At 42.1% G+C, this 15,274-nt stretch overlaps 1 protein-coding gene across 6 annotated transcripts in view; it reads left to right on the top strand.

The window, feature by feature from the left end:
• The window catches only part of AMBRA1 (autophagy and beclin 1 regulator 1), a 146,865-nt gene that overhangs the window by 106,986 nt on the left and 24,605 nt on the right, over window positions 1-15,274 (top strand). For all 6 annotated transcript variants that reach the window (XM_016204043.2, XM_016204042.2, XM_016204045.2 and 3 more), the window contains 2 exons: window positions 10,145-10,333; window positions 11,418-11,572. In XM_016204043.2, the coding sequence (XP_016059529.2) occupies window positions 10,145-10,333; window positions 11,418-11,572 (344 nt within the window). The remainder of the gene's footprint in view (window positions 1-10,144; window positions 10,334-11,417; window positions 11,573-15,274) is intronic.

Raw genomic sequence — 15,274 nt, 5'->3', positions numbered from 1 at the left:
AAATAGTAAGATTTCACTCATTTTTATGGCTGAGTAATATTCCGTTGTATACATGTACCACAGCTTCTTTATCCACTCATCTATTGATGGGCATTTGGGTTGCTTCCAGATCTTGGCTATGAACATAGGGGTGCATATATTCTTTCTGGTTGGTATTTCGGGATTCTTAGGATATATACCCAGAAGTGGGATCACTGGGTCATAAGGCAGTTCCATTTTTTATTTTTTGAGGAACCTCCATACTGTTTTCCACAGTGGCTGCACCAGTCTGCATTCGTTCCTACAGTGCATGAGGGTTCCCCTTTTCTCCACATCCTCACCAACACTTGTTGTTTGTTGATTTATTGATGGTAGCCATTCTGACAGATGTGAGATGATATCTCATTGTGGTTTTAATTTGCATCTCTCTGGTGATTAGTGACATTGGGCATCTTTTCATATGTCTGTTGGCCATCTGTATTTCCTCCTCGGAGAAGTGTCTGTTCAGGTGTTCTGCCCATTTTTTAATTGGATTGTTTGGTATTTTTGGTGTTGAGTTGTATGAGTTATTTATAAATGTTGGGAATTAACCCCTCTTCTTCCATTCACCTACTTCAATATTTCTGATGAGAGGTCACACTGTGAGTATATGGCCTAATCCATCACTGCTAAATTCCTGTTAAAATCTTCTCTCTTATACCAAGTTGTCACTTCCTCATATTGGTCCTAGTTCTACCTCTGAATCTCCATAGAATAGGTCTAATGATGCCTCTTCTAAGTCACAGTCCTCCCACTATTTGAAGATAAATTGCAATTTCCCTTTAAATGTTTCTTTTCAGGCCAGACTTTTCCTTTTACTGGTCTGGTTTCCAAATCCTTGTCAGTTCTGCTCATATTCCCTTTTAGTTTTGGGGGCCAGAACAGAGTAAAAACTCTAGGTGAGAGCTGTCCAATGCATAGTACAGTGGTGCTTTAAACAGTGTTGGCTCAGCCTAAGATTTCAGCAGTTTTTTCTGAAGCCACTATGGAGCCCTCAGTAACTTAAAAAAATTCGTTGGAAATTGTTAATAAACCAGGGCTCTACCAACCTGTAGTTACTTGTGCAATTTGAATCTTTTAAAATGAAAGCAGGTTTGTATTTGTTTCTATTAAATTTTAATAATGTCAATTGCAGTTCCTCGTTCTTGCCTCTCAACATCTGTTTGAACTTTGAATCAGTTTTTTTCTCTCAATCCTGCATTGTCTAATAACTTGATGAACATGCTTTCTCTCTCTTCCTCTGTATTGCTAGCAAAATGGTGAGTCAGCACATTGTATCAAGCTTTGTGGTATGTTACTGGGGACTTCTGTGTCGACTTTGGTTCATGCAATAGCAGCCTGGGCGGGGTGTTCACATCTGAAGCCTACACATTTCTGTCTCCTCTACAAGGTATTGTAAGACTTTGTCAGATGCCTTAAAATAATCAAGATATTCTCTGTCCATGGCATTTTCCAATATGTCACTCTTGGTATCCTTATCAGACAATGAAAATGAGGTTAATTTTTTATTCCCTGTGCTTAGTGAAACCTCAGCAGCAGGCATTTCTTTCTAAGTACTTATAAGCCACATGTTCAATAATTTGTTCTTTCATTCTGCTAGGAATCAACTGCAGTCCACCTTTTGCCTTATTAAATACCTCTCTATTTCTGGCCCCGATCTTGTTTGCCATAATTTATTTTCAGTTATGTTGTTGCTTTATTTTGTTTGTTTGTTTTTAAGATAACCTGAAATACAGTCACCATTCAAAAATGTTTAAAACAGAAAAGGATACCATTTCCCAGCTCCTCCCCCTCCCCCCCATAGGCAGCCACAGCTGACAGTTTCTTGTGTGCCTTTTCAAGAACATTGTATGTATATACAAGCAAGTGTAAGTGTCTGTTTTTCCACCTTCTGTTTAACCCGAATGGCAGCTTGTTATACGTGCTTCCTTCCTTCTGCACTTTGCTTTCTTTCCTTTACAGTATATTTTGATCAGTATATGAAGAGCTTACTCATTCTTTTCAAATAACTGCCTAGTATCCCATTGTCCAGAGACACTGTCATTTTTAACCAGTCTTCTGTTGAGGGACCTTTAAGTTGTTTTCAGTCTTTTGCGCTACAAATCGCGGTGCAGTTTGTCATTTTGCACCTGTGCAAGTATGTCTATAAGATCAGTTCCTAGAAATGGAATTGTAGGGAGGAAGAGTATGTATATTTGTGATTTTGATAGAAACTGCTAAATTACCTCTGCGCAGATAATGCCAATTTATACTTCCGTCTGCAGTTTATGAGAATGCCTATTTCCTTAAACTCTTGCTTGTAGAATGTGTTAGCATATTGTTGGGTATCTGAAAATCTGATAGGTAAAAAAATAGTATGATTAATATATATAAAAAATATATATTTTTTCTTTTTTTAATCCTCTCCCGAGGATATTTTTTCCATTGCTTTTTCACAGAGAGTGGAAGGGGGCAGGGGGGAGCGAGAGAGAAACATTGATGTAAGATAGATACATCGATTGCTTGCCTCCCACACACACCCCAACGGGGATCGAGCCTGCAACCAAGGTACATGCCCTTGGCTGGAATCGAATCCAGGACCGCTGGTGCTCTTAACCACTGAGCCAAACTGGCTAGGGTGTATGTATGTATTTTAAATTCGTATTTCTCATATTACAAACCAGGTTGTGTGCTTCTTCATACACGGAGTCATGCATGTGGCCTTTTCTTGACTGTCCATGTACTTTTCTTTATCTGTTTTTCTATTGTGTTGCTGGTTTTTTCCTTATTGGTTTTACAGGAGCACTTTATAAATGAGAAAATTAACTTATAATAGGAATTTCCTAGTTGTCGGTTTGTATTTTGGCTTTGCTGAAGGTTATTTTTCTCATAGAACTTATTTTAAGTAGTCAGAATTAGCCAACTTTCCTTTTATGGTTCTCAAATTTTGAGTCATCATTAGGAAGATCAGGTAGTAATTTTATCCTTTAGTTTTTACCTTTAAACCTTTGATTCACTAGTTTAACCTAGTCCCAAAGAAGCAGAGTATGATTCGATGTTTCCCTCATGGCTACTCATTTGTCCCAGACAATTTATAGACTAATCCATTTGCCTCCATTGATTTGGGATGTCACTTTCATCCTGTTAATACTTTTCTATCTGTATTGAGATGTACTTCTAGGCTGTTTTGTCCCAGTGATCTGTCTGATTATTCATGTGAGAGTACCACATGGGTTTAAGTTTTTGAGGCTTTATGTTTTAGAATCTGGTAGGACTCTCTCCTCTTGTTATTTTTTTAATCCAAATTTTCTGCCTGCTCAAGCATTTTTGTTTTTCTGCTTGGACTTTAAAACTACCTTTGTCCCCTCCCCCCGAAAAAAATCCTGTTAGTATAATTAGTGCAATTGCATTAACTTTGTAAATTAACTTAAGGAGATTCAATATCTTTATATCTTCCAGTGAAAGAACATAATATGATTTTCAGTTTCTTCAAGTTTCTCTTGTATTCTTAGGAATGTTTAAAAGTTTGGCCCGGCTGGTATGACTCAGTGGTTGAGCATTGACCTATGAATCAGGAGGTTCTAGCTTGATTCCCGGTCAGGGCTTATTGCCCGGGTTTTGGGCTCAATCCCCAGTGGGGGACGTGCAGAAGGCAGCTGATCAACGACTCTCTCATCATTGATGTTTCTATCACTCTCCCTGTCCTATCCTCTCTGAAATCAATTTTTTAAAAATCGTTTTCATTTGATTCTATATATTTCTTAAATGTATTGTTACAAGCTTATTTTTTTAAATCTTACTATCATACTGACTTTGTTTACTAGTTATTAGCTAAATCTCATGGGTTTTCTAGCTGTATTATCTATAAATAGTAATCTTGCCTCCTCTATTCCAAGTTTTACACCTGTGATTTCTTTCTCTTGTCTAAATGCATTGGCTGCTATCATCAGAACAATGTTAGTAATAGCAAGCATCCTCATATTGTTCCTGACTTTAACGGGAAAACGTCCAGCTTTTTCTCAGGAAGCATATTGCTGGCTTTTGGGTTGAACTAAAATAGTTTATTATTTTAAGGAAGTCATCTATTTCTACTTTACTGAGAGGTTTTTTTTTTTAAATCAAGAATGGATATTGAATTTAGTCATGCTTTTTCTGCATGTATGGAGATGATCATATGTTTTTTCCTTTCCTTTGATTTAGTAATATGATTATTATGTTAATAGATTCTATATTACTGAACCCATCCTTATAGTCCTTGAATAAACCCCACCTGGTTCATGATATATTCTTTCATGTTAAATTCCTTTCATGGAGCTTGCTAATAATTAGATTTTATTTCATTGTAATTTGTGTGATGAATCTGCCCTTTTCTTGTTTTTAAAATCAAGTATCAGTGTTATGCTTGTATTATAATTTGGAGATTTTTCTGCTTTGTCTTTGTCTCAAACAGTTTAAATAATATTGGAATTACTTACACTTTTTATACAAGGTCTGGGCCTGATGCTTGTTTTACTTCTCTTGTTTTTGTTGTTTAAATATGTTTTTGTTGATTTCAGAGAGAGAAAGGGAGAAAGAGATAGAAACATCAGTGATGAGAGAGAGCCATTGATGGGCTTTCTCCTGCATGCCCCCTACTGGGGATCAAGCTTGAAACTCTGGCATGTGCCCTGACCGGGAATGGAACTGTGACCTCTGGTTCATAGGTCGACGCTCAACCCCTGAGCCATGCTGGCCGGGCTACTTGTCTTGTTTCATAAGCATAGGGAGAATTAATTCTTTGATAACTTTCCTTGTCAGTTGTCCTCTGGTGGTTAAGCACATGAACTCCTTCCTTTTTTTCCCTCACCCGAGGATGTTTTTTCCATTGCTTTTCAGAGACAGTGGAAGGGGGGAGGGACAGAGCGAGATGTGAGAGAAACACGTCGATTGGTTGCCTCCGCATGCGCCCCAATCAGGGCCGGGGATCAAGCCTGCAACCGAAGTACATGCCGCTGGCTGGAGTCGAACCTGGGACCCTTCAGTCCGTGGGCCACCGCTTTAACCACTGAGCCAAACCGGCCAGGGCAAATATATGAACTCTTGAGCTACACTGTCCAGGTTCAAATCTCTGCTCAGCCACCTTCTATCAGTGTGACCTGGTTATTTAACCTCTCCACACCTGGTTTCCTTGTCTACAAAATAAGGATTATAATAATGCAAACCTTGTAGGATTGTTACGAGAATTAAATTAGTTAATACGTGTCAAGCACTCTCAACAGTACCTGGCGTTTACTATAGTAAATGGTCAGTAAGTGTTAGCTCTTTTTATCATGCCTTTTTCTTGGAAATTGCACCTTGATTCTTTCACAGGATGGCCTTCTAAAGTCACACTTTTCCCTGTTTTCAGTACTCTGAGAAACATGTTTTCATCTCTGGAGAGATGAAAATGTAAATAAGATAGTGGCTTTCTTAACTCGTTGCCTCATCTGTAATGGACCTCTGATCCTTCTTAAGCATGTTGTTTCTACCCAGTTAGAGACTTATTTTCCTTGAGAGAGAAAAAAATATTCAGAAGAACAAAGGCATTGGATATGCTGCTGGCGTAGCTCCCAAGGCCTTTTTGGATGCCTTTAACATTTTTTGTACAAGCCTCAGGTCATGCCGGCTACAGCTTCCTATCATTCTCCTTCTATGTTCCTTCTTACATCTTTTCATCATGGCTCTTGTAAAACCTGAGCTGATCAGAGAGCATCATGTGCAGCCAGGTTGACTCCTTTAGTTGGCTCGCCTTTCTCCCTCATTTAAATCATGTGTGGTGTTAGAATTCTGCTTTTTATAAGTGCCCTATTTTCCTTAGAGTATTGGCCTTGGGAAAAACCTGCATTCTAGAAGGTTAGGGCACATATGTCTGATGACAATCAATGTTCCTTTCATGGTATTACCCTCTAGAATAGTAGTCACTTTTGCCTGAGGTTCCTGTCATTAGCTCTTAACTGCTTGTGTTTTCTGGATGGTTTGAATAGTCTAGTTATGGTTTTGATCATTTCTGGAGTTAGGCTAAAGATCTGGCCACCTGTTTTCAGTTGAGATATTATCTGTAAAGAGTTTAGAAGTTTGTGATTAAGACCTCAAATGCATAATTTTGAAACTGTTTTCATGGGGGGAAAAAGCTCATTAGATTCACTGTACACTTTTTGTTTTAAGCCTCACCGAGGATATGTTTTTATGGATTTTTAGAGAGAGAGAAACATCGGTCAGTTGCCTCCTGTACACACCCCAACTGGGGGATTGAACCTGCAACCTGTAAGTGTACTGGTCAGTGCTCCAACCGAGCCACCTGGCCAGGTGAATTTTTAAGAGTAAACTCTTAAGTAAATAGCATTGGTCACTAGGGTGCCCTGAGTGGTGTGGGGCAGATCACACAACAGGGATGGAGTAACTAGTGCCTTTGGAGAATGCTTATAGTGTCTCCTGCAGCTCTCTCTGCAGGAGATCTTATTCTGAAATAGGAGGGGCTCAGAGATAGCCAAAGGAAGTTTTCCTGCTGATTTAAACCCCTTTGGGTTTTTCAAAACAGTGTCTAATGCATTTGCAAAAGCACTGCAAGTGCTAATCACTCCCATGGCCTCATCTGGCCAGCCAGCAACAGGCTACAAATCAATCTTTGTACAAGGTGTTTGTTTATAATTTATGGAGCTGATAGGAAGGCAGAGCCATCTGCTCCTCCAGGCATCAGTATTTCTAACCCCTCCCATTCCCTGCTAGGGCATTTTCACTTGGAAATCATAATTAGGAGGAGATTACATTGCAGAGTCTGGAACATGGCTTCCTGCTGTCTTCTGCATCAGCTCTTTCTCCCCCTGGAGCTGCCCCCTGAAGCTCTTAAGCAGTTTCGATTTGAAAAATCCTTTTTTTGCTAGCCTTTATTTTCATTCCCTGCTGCACAGCTAACTGCCCCATCATCCTTACTCACATGTGTTTTGCTTTTAAGTGCAGGGCAGGTTGCTAGAGCTCTAGCTCAGGGTTCAAAGACTGTTGATAAGGCAGCAGTTTTCAAGTATTGGCCCCAGACCAGCAGCATCAGGGACACCTGGAAACTTGTTAGAAATGCAAATTCTTTTTATTTTTTTAATCTTTATTGTTGAGAGTATTACAGATGTCTCCCCTTCCCCCCATCCCATTGCTCCCCTCTACCCAGTTCCCACCCTGCCCCAGGCCTTCACCACCCTATTGTCTGTGTCCATGGGCAATGCATATATGCATATAAATTCTTTGGTTGCAAATTCTCAAGCCTTCTCCCAACACTGTTTTTAATGAGCCTTCCAGATTCTAAGGCAGGCTGGCGCTGAGAACCACTATGGGTAAAGCAAGGCAGCTAGCAGAACAAAGATTTCTAGTGGTGCATGGTTGCCAGTGTCTTGGGGCTACATTTCACTTCACCTTTTTCTCGACCGGCTTACATTATTATTGAGTCCAAAACGAATGAGTTGTCCTTGTCAGTAGTGCATTTCTTTCTATGGCCCAAGAAAACTAGTAACAGATTTAAGAAACCTCTCCTTGTCTGAATTAACTCATCAAAATGTCAGCCTTCTGAGAAGAAGCTATACTAGTGAACTACAGCGTTAACCACTCATCATTGTCACTGAACATTTCCATTTCCATGTGGGGAATTAATAGACAACAAGCAGCAAATGTAAGTTGCTAATTGGAGCTTTGAAATAAAAATGAAATTGTAAACACACCACCCAGTGCTCACTGAAATGAAGCTACCAAATCACTGTGCGCCTACCACATCCCCTTCATTAGGGTAGAAGTGAAAGCCTAGAACACTAGCTGCACAGTTGCTGAAGCACAACATGCTGTTGGAGGAGCTGTGTTTTAATTTTCAGCATTCTCTTCTCATCTGTTATTTGCAAATCTGTCCGTGAGCTCACTGCTGTAACAGGAGCAGTTGTAAAATTGGATGGAATTGCGGGGAGGGGACAAAATTTGCGAGGTGGCCATTGACTTGAAATCATCATAATATAATATAAACACAAACACGATGGCTTGGCTTTGAGGCTGGCAAAATGCTTTCTGTCTATATGCCCAGTTTTTTAGGAGCTTCAAGCCAAGATTTCCAGAAGGAAAACCTTACTTGTACTCTCCTCCCCACTCCTGGCCGCTCTTAGAAATTCACATAGCAGTAAGCAATTTAATGCTCCGCTTATGTTGGTGGTGCATTTTGAGGGTCATCATAGGCCCTGTATGTTTGACTGAATTGCCTGTTAGCACACGTGAGCTGTATCTATGTAACAGTAAGTTAGAAAAGCCTACTTTCATAAAATACCCACCATGCATTTTTTAGGCATTTAATGTGGATAAAATAGTAACTGCAAAGCTGTCTCAGCGTCCGCAGCGTCCCATCTCTTTCCCTACTTACTTTCATGTCCTGCTTAATATTTATGATTTCTTCACTTTGCTGCTCGTCCTGCCTTTTATGGTCATAGTCTAAATTGCCAGTTTTTATCTAAGAGTTGTGCCAACATTAAGGTTAGAAAGCCAAGACAGACTCACTCCTGAAGCTTTCCACAGTTCCTTTGGTCCTGTATCCCCAAATGGAGTCGAGTGTCAATCTAGGGAAGGAGGAAGAGACTGTCATCTTTTTGGCAGTGGGCTTGGGACCCTGAATGAGGAGCAGACTGTCTCAGTGCTAACTAGATAGATCCAGCCATGCAGGCTAGAGCAGATGGTGGGTTGGAGATGAGCAGTACAGAGCCCTAGTGGTGATAGCAGTGAGTATTTGGATGTCATTATTTTATTAGTTAGCAAACAGAGCCATCCTTGTGGTCCCTCCTCGGTTTTATGCGTAATGATGCTGTTGGTGTCAGCCCCCGAGAGTTGGCACAATAGCCTAATCAAAGTGTTCCGATGTCTTTTTTGATCTCTGTCGTCTCTGGCTTCAGTAGCAACGCACAGGGAAAGGGGGATGAATATAGAGTTTTAGAAAACACTTGGTGAGTCCCTGATTTCATAAGCTTCAAGGCCCCTGAAAAGTATTTCTGTTTTGTTTTCCTTAAGGTAATTTCCTGGGGAAACTAGTACTTGACCTCCCAGGTCATGCCTTTTGCCTTACTGGAGTAGATCACCTGGAATCTGGTGAGGGCAGCTGAGCTTGGTTTTGTTTGTTTTTCTTTAACCGTAATGCTTCTGACAGTGGCCATCCAAGTAATCTTTGAATAAAAGGAGTAAAGCCTCTGCATGTGCATACAAAGTGGGCCTAAATGAAACAGCCCAAAGCAGCTTGGTCCCTTTGGATGTGCTGTGCTGTTCTGCTTGTGCCTTGATGTGGGCACTCTGGTTCCGGGCTCACATCAAGGGTTAGCCACTTTTTCCTGGCAGGGAATTGCACAGTGGGCCTTGGGGAAGGATTCAGATGAAAACTGAACCAAAGCTACAGGCACAGTCCTGTTTCATGTGGGGTGGATTCTCCACCTGCAGGCATTCCTCCACCACCCTGCACCCCACTCCCTTGTGCTGAGCCTGCTGCCTGGCAGACCCACACTCAATTCTCAGTAATTGCCAAGTGCAGAGTCTGCCCATGGATATTGGCTTTGTTTCTCTTTATCCCCTCTTGTGGAGTTAGGGATTAGTGTTAGCAAGGAGCCGTCCAGAAGATTGATGTCTATAAATGTTCCACTTTTCTTAAATGAGAAAGGCACAAACTTCTGAAGCGACTCCCTTCTTCAAGATCACAAAGCAGGTGTAGAATAGGAGTCGCACCCCAAGGAAGCTTTACCTGTGTCACCTTTTCCTGGAGTCAGTGAGTTTGCATTTTCACTCACCCTGGTTTTGATCTTTGGGACTACAACAGCTGCCGAGTGGCTCTCCAGGGACCTTTATAATAGCTTTTTCTTATCTAATCTGTTAGATGTTTCCTGAGTGTGCACTAAGACTCAGCAGGTGGTTGAGGTTGTGTTAACTATCTATAGTTTCTTACTAAAGTGGTAGAGGAGACATATCTTTCCTGTCTCTCATGTTGCTTGTTACATGACACCTGCGTTTGATTAAGCAGCCTTTAGCATTTCTAGAGAGGGTTCAGACCCTTACGAAGGCCCCCAAATTTCTTGGACCAGAATTTTTCACGCCATAAACTACAAACATTCTTACCCTCTTTTCTTTGATGCAGCCTCGGTGAATGTGCTGGTACAGAACTGCAAGATCTACAATGATGCCAGCTGTGACATTTCTGCAGATGGCCAACTCCTGGCAGCTTTCATCCCTAGCAGCCAAAGGGGCTTTCCTGATGAAGGCATCCTGGCAGTATACTCCCTGGCCCCCCACAACTTGGGCGAAATGCTCTACACCAAGCGATTTGGTAAGGGATAGGAAGCCCAACCTAGTGGCAGAGGGACAGTGGTACCTTGGCATGGGCATTCCTTGGGGAGGCATGGTTTAGGTGGGAGTGATGGTCACATACTGCCCCTGCTTCACTGGGCACAGACCAGAGGAAGATTGCTTTGCAGGAGTCCTTCCTGGTAGCATTGCCAAAGAATCTCAGAATAAGAGTCCCCCCGACCCAGCTGGCACGGCCCAGCGGTTAAGCATCAACCTAGGATCCAAGAGATTGAAGTTCGATTCCTGGTCAGGGTACATGCCCAGGTTGCGGGCTTGATCCCCAGTAGGGGGCGTGCAGGAGGCAGCCGATCAATGACTCTCATCATTGATGTTTCTCTGTCTCTCTCCCTCTTCCTTCCTCTCTCTGAAATCAATAAAGATATATTTAAAAAAAAAAAAAAAAAGAATATGAGTCCTCCCTACCACGATAGCATCAGTGGTACACTCCCGTTGTGATGGCCAGCAGGAGTAAGGGAGGAGCTTGGGGAAGTGGGCACACTCTTAAACTGCAAGGCAGTTGGCACTGTGTATTAAAAGCCCCCAAAATATATTTTCTCATTGATCCAGTAATCTCACTTTTAAGGAAATAATAAGGAAACTGTACAAAGCTGTATATACAATGATGTTCACAGTACTATTATTTATCATAAAGAAAAATGTCAATTTGCAAAGAGTTGCTTAAATAAGTGATGGTACATTGCTAGGACAGAATGCCATTTGGCCTTTAAAATGTTCTTATAGAATATTTAATAATAGCAAATGTTCATAATGTGTGGAGTGGAGAAATTAGATTTCAAAATAGTATTTACAAAATGATACCAGTGTTTTTAAATGTGAATCTGTTCTGGATTCCATAACAGTGGTTAACATTTTTTAAGTACTTTCTCTGTGTCGGACACTATACTCAGTATTTCCCATTCTGCTCCTCACTACAGTCCTGTGTGATAACCCCAGTGACCAAACGAAGATGTAGACTGGAGAGAAAGAAAAGATCAAGAGGACAAATTATTTCCTTGTAATAGCAGGAACTCTTGGAAATGTCTCTGTCTTCTCTTGGCCCTTAGGTCCCAATGCCATTTCAGTGAGCCTGTCCCCAATGGGCCGATACGTAATGGTGGGCTTGGCCTCACGAAGGATCCTACTGCACCCCTCCACAGAGCACATGGTGGCTCAGGTCTTCAGGCTACAGCAGGCCCATGGTGGCGAGACCTCCATGAGGGTAAGTGTCATTGCTTGTGCCTCCGCTGTATGGCAGCTCCTCTGTGCTTGGTAGGGTACCAGGACCAGAGAGATCATGCTTATAGAGCATAGGGAGAGACTCCAGTCCAGCCCATCCATGACCAACAGGCTTTTCCCTCGGAAGCTGTGGAATATTGAAAGGCAGGGGCCTTCTTACACCCTAGGTCATAAGCTGGGTTCCCCAGAGGCCTGAAAGAATCTCTGGATAAAGACCAAACTGAATACCTCCTTACCTCAACATGAGACCTTTAGTCTGGAGAGACACCTGAAGATCCCAATGATGTATATTTATGCCTATTTAAAACTTTTTTTTTTTTTTAGAAAGCAAGCTATAAAAATACACCTATGAAATGCTCTTTTCTGTGGATTGTAATCATAATGAGGACTTTGGGCAGCTGCTGTGCTCTTAACCATCCCACTCCTTTCACCAGCAGAGGAAGGTCCTATTTAGGACCCTTTCTTGTGAGAGGTGGATCTCTTGTATTGCCATAAAAGCCTTCTGGACATCGTGGGGCTATTGGCCTTCTGGACTCAACTAGACTAGTTTCTGACTGAGCTTCCCACATCCTGTGGCAGCTCATTTGACTAGGGTGTTGTCAGGGGGAGTCAAGCATTTGAACAGTTCTCTAATTAAATGCTACTCAAGCTCTGTCTCAAGCTAAGAACCTGTGAATTCCTTTAGCACTTTGTGCTGTGCCATTATAGTTTTATGCACTTGTTTATGTGTTTTGTTTTTTCTTTAGTTGTGTGGTGTGTATACTTAATCCACTCAGTTAAGTTTAGGGTAAATTCCTTAGGGGCATATCCCCCAGAGCCCCTTGTTTAGTACTATGCATGTAGATGCTTATGAATGCCTGGAATGGGAAGCATTTGTTTTAAAGAAAAAAACTAGAGATTAGACCCCATCATATGCTGTGGTCCCCTCCATCCTGGTCTACAGGGAACTTCTATTCAACTCTGTTGAGCCACTTTCCAAGCACCCTGAATTTAATAAGGCTCTTTCTTGCTAGTGTGCCTTTACCTGGAATGCTCTCCTCTCCCTCAAGCCAAACTGCCCACCAGCTCTTCCCCTTCTGTTGAACCTTCCTAAACAGAGTCGATCACTCCTTGTGCCACCACCATACCTAGTAGATGTGCTCATGTTAACGCTCATCACACCACACTGCAATTACTTGTTTCTGTGTCACTCTCCTCTCTTGGACTGTGAACTCCTTGAGAGCTGAGACCTTGTCTCTTTTATCTTTATGAAGTCTGTATACCTAATGGGGAACCTGACATTTAGGAGAAACTGAACAAATTAAAGAATCTCAAGAAAAGTGTCCTTATTATTTGTAGGTGGTAAGTAGCAGAACCAGTGATGGGCAACAGCACGTCCCACCATGCCCCTGAAAGGGAAGAAACAAGGCATGCTCTACTTTTGACAGCATAATGTCAGGAAATGGCTGGTTCTTGGAATCCATATAACTGGAAATATTTTACATTGAGTGATCAAGAGAGGACTTCGTGGGAAGTTTATCAAGCCTATTTTCTTATCTAGGTATTTGAGAATAGAGTTGAATTTTAGTTTAAATAGTCTTATTTTGTTTATCTTAAGCTTATTTGGATGGTAAAAGTACCTGGTGTCTGATTTTTACCACATAGAGTCCTGGTCCCAACAGCTGTTCTTCTAACCCTGGCTAATTAGGGAATAATTGTTTATAATCATTAAGAGACAGGATCTGATTTCGTCAACACTAATGGACACCTCCAGTCTCTTCCGGAAGCCAAGGCTCCTGCCCAGCTCCTGGCTAAGGGCAAACAGCTACAGGGTGGGAGCCAAGATGTTGTCACATATGGAACTGGCAGCTCAGGGTGTGCGGTTGGAGAAGTCTGCTGAGGAGATGCGGTAATTCAGTGCTGTCCTGCTAAGGGGCTCAAGGCAACTAGCCAGCTGCTGCGTGCCTCGTGACAAGAGCTATTTTTCAGGCCTCCCAGCGAGGCTTTCTTGATTCTCAATAGGCACCATCTGCTGCTTAGGAGAGGGAGCTGAAGTAACTAGAAAGCTCCCATTTGGGAAGTGTTTCTCTCACCCAAGAGACAGGATCTGGGCTTTTCAACAAGGTTTTGCTCACCTGTCCACCCAGTCTGACTTTTAAACCCCCATGCTACAGAAAGGTTTCTGGTTTTCCAGGTCTTGGTTGCCCCTTACGTCCAAAGGCACCAAAGCACTCAGCAAATGTCCCTGAATTCAGTCATTGGTGGAAGGGAAGACACCAGCTTTTTTGGACAGCTGTGCTGTACCACCGTTTAAGGCAAGAAGTGCATTTTTGTCTGAGAACAGGGAGCAAGGGTTTAATGGGACAGTAGAGCATCTCCCTCTTTGCACAGGTAAGTATAGGTGGGTGTCTCCATCTGTAATGTCCAAGCTCTGTCCTTGAAGGAATGCTTCTGTGGGTAATGGGCCTATCCTAGAGCTTCTCTACCCAGAATTCCCCCTCTCTTTGGTGTTGCCTCTTGCAGTTCACTGTGGTAACGTTCAGAGAGGTGAGCTTGTTGGGCCCACAGACATTCCCAAGAGAATGTCCTCCAGAGCACTGACTTACCTTATTTTAATTCCCACTAAGTGACATCTTTCCCCAAGAGATGGTCTGCTACACAATCCCATATGAAAACTCTTCTGAAATTGAATTGCTAATTGCTATGAGCCTTGGCACGTTTATTCTAAGCAGTTCTTCAGACCCCTGGGTCAGTGCTTGTAAACCATGCTACTTGGACAACCTGTGTTAGAATATGTGGGGTCCTTGTTAAAACACGGACACCACTTCAGACTTAAAATCAGGGTAAGAATGGGGCGGGAGGTTACCCAGGTACTTGTCCTTGTAAAACAAGCTTTCCAGGTGACCCTGATGCGCACTTGAGTTTGAGAACTGCTGTCCTTCATCCTAATGTCTTCATTGTGGGTTTCTGCCCTCAGCTCTTCAGCAAGGCAGACACAGTCCTCAGGTTTACCTCTTGTGGTTTTGTGCATGGTGCTTTGCTACCACCTTTGCTAATTTTGTTGCAGCCACAGTGGCTTTTTATGCCCGATTTCCTACCAGACTCAGATTTTGCCTGACTGTGCTTCACCTCCCATCTTTTCTCAGCTCTCATTGCTTTCCAGGGCTCTCTCTTGAATATCTCTGTGCTGGGTTCTTTTCTTCCCCGTGTTGAGTCATTTTAATTTTTATCCCTGTTTCTAGGCTCTAGGGTGCTTTTGGAATTTCCCTTCTCTGCATACTGAGGTTAGTCTTCCCGACTTTAGTGTGATTGGAAAGTCAGGAAGAATAAGACGAGGCACGTGTTTTTGTCTCCCCCTTCCCTCTGTCCATCCCAGGCTCCTGCCAACTAGATAAGCTACTCTCTGTGACTCAGGGTCTTATTTTCTGTCTGACTCACAGTTGAGCCAGGGTGGGCTTTTTGTTCATTTGTTTTTAAGTTAGGCTTTTAGAGATTGCTGAGATGAAGTTTTGCTAAAATTCTCGAAACACTAAACTGCCTGTGTTCCCTCTCTGCTTTCATTTTTTAATTGGAACAAGGCACAACATAGTAACAGAAAACTGCAATTAATTTTCTAAAATAGTGGCAACTTGCACATTATAATAACTTTGGTTGTAACCAAGTGAAAGCATAATAACAACAAAAAATTAGTGATGAAACCAGAGAT

Source organism: Miniopterus natalensis, chromosome 11 (genome assembly GCF_054644295.1).
Source record: "Miniopterus natalensis isolate mMinNat1 chromosome 11, mMinNat1.hap1, whole genome shotgun sequence".
In the NCBI taxonomy this organism is placed as follows: domain Eukaryota; kingdom Metazoa; phylum Chordata; class Mammalia; order Chiroptera; family Miniopteridae; genus Miniopterus; species Miniopterus natalensis.
The sequence above is the reverse complement of the archived record's forward strand: the minus strand, read 5'-3'. Positions and strand labels throughout refer to the sequence as shown.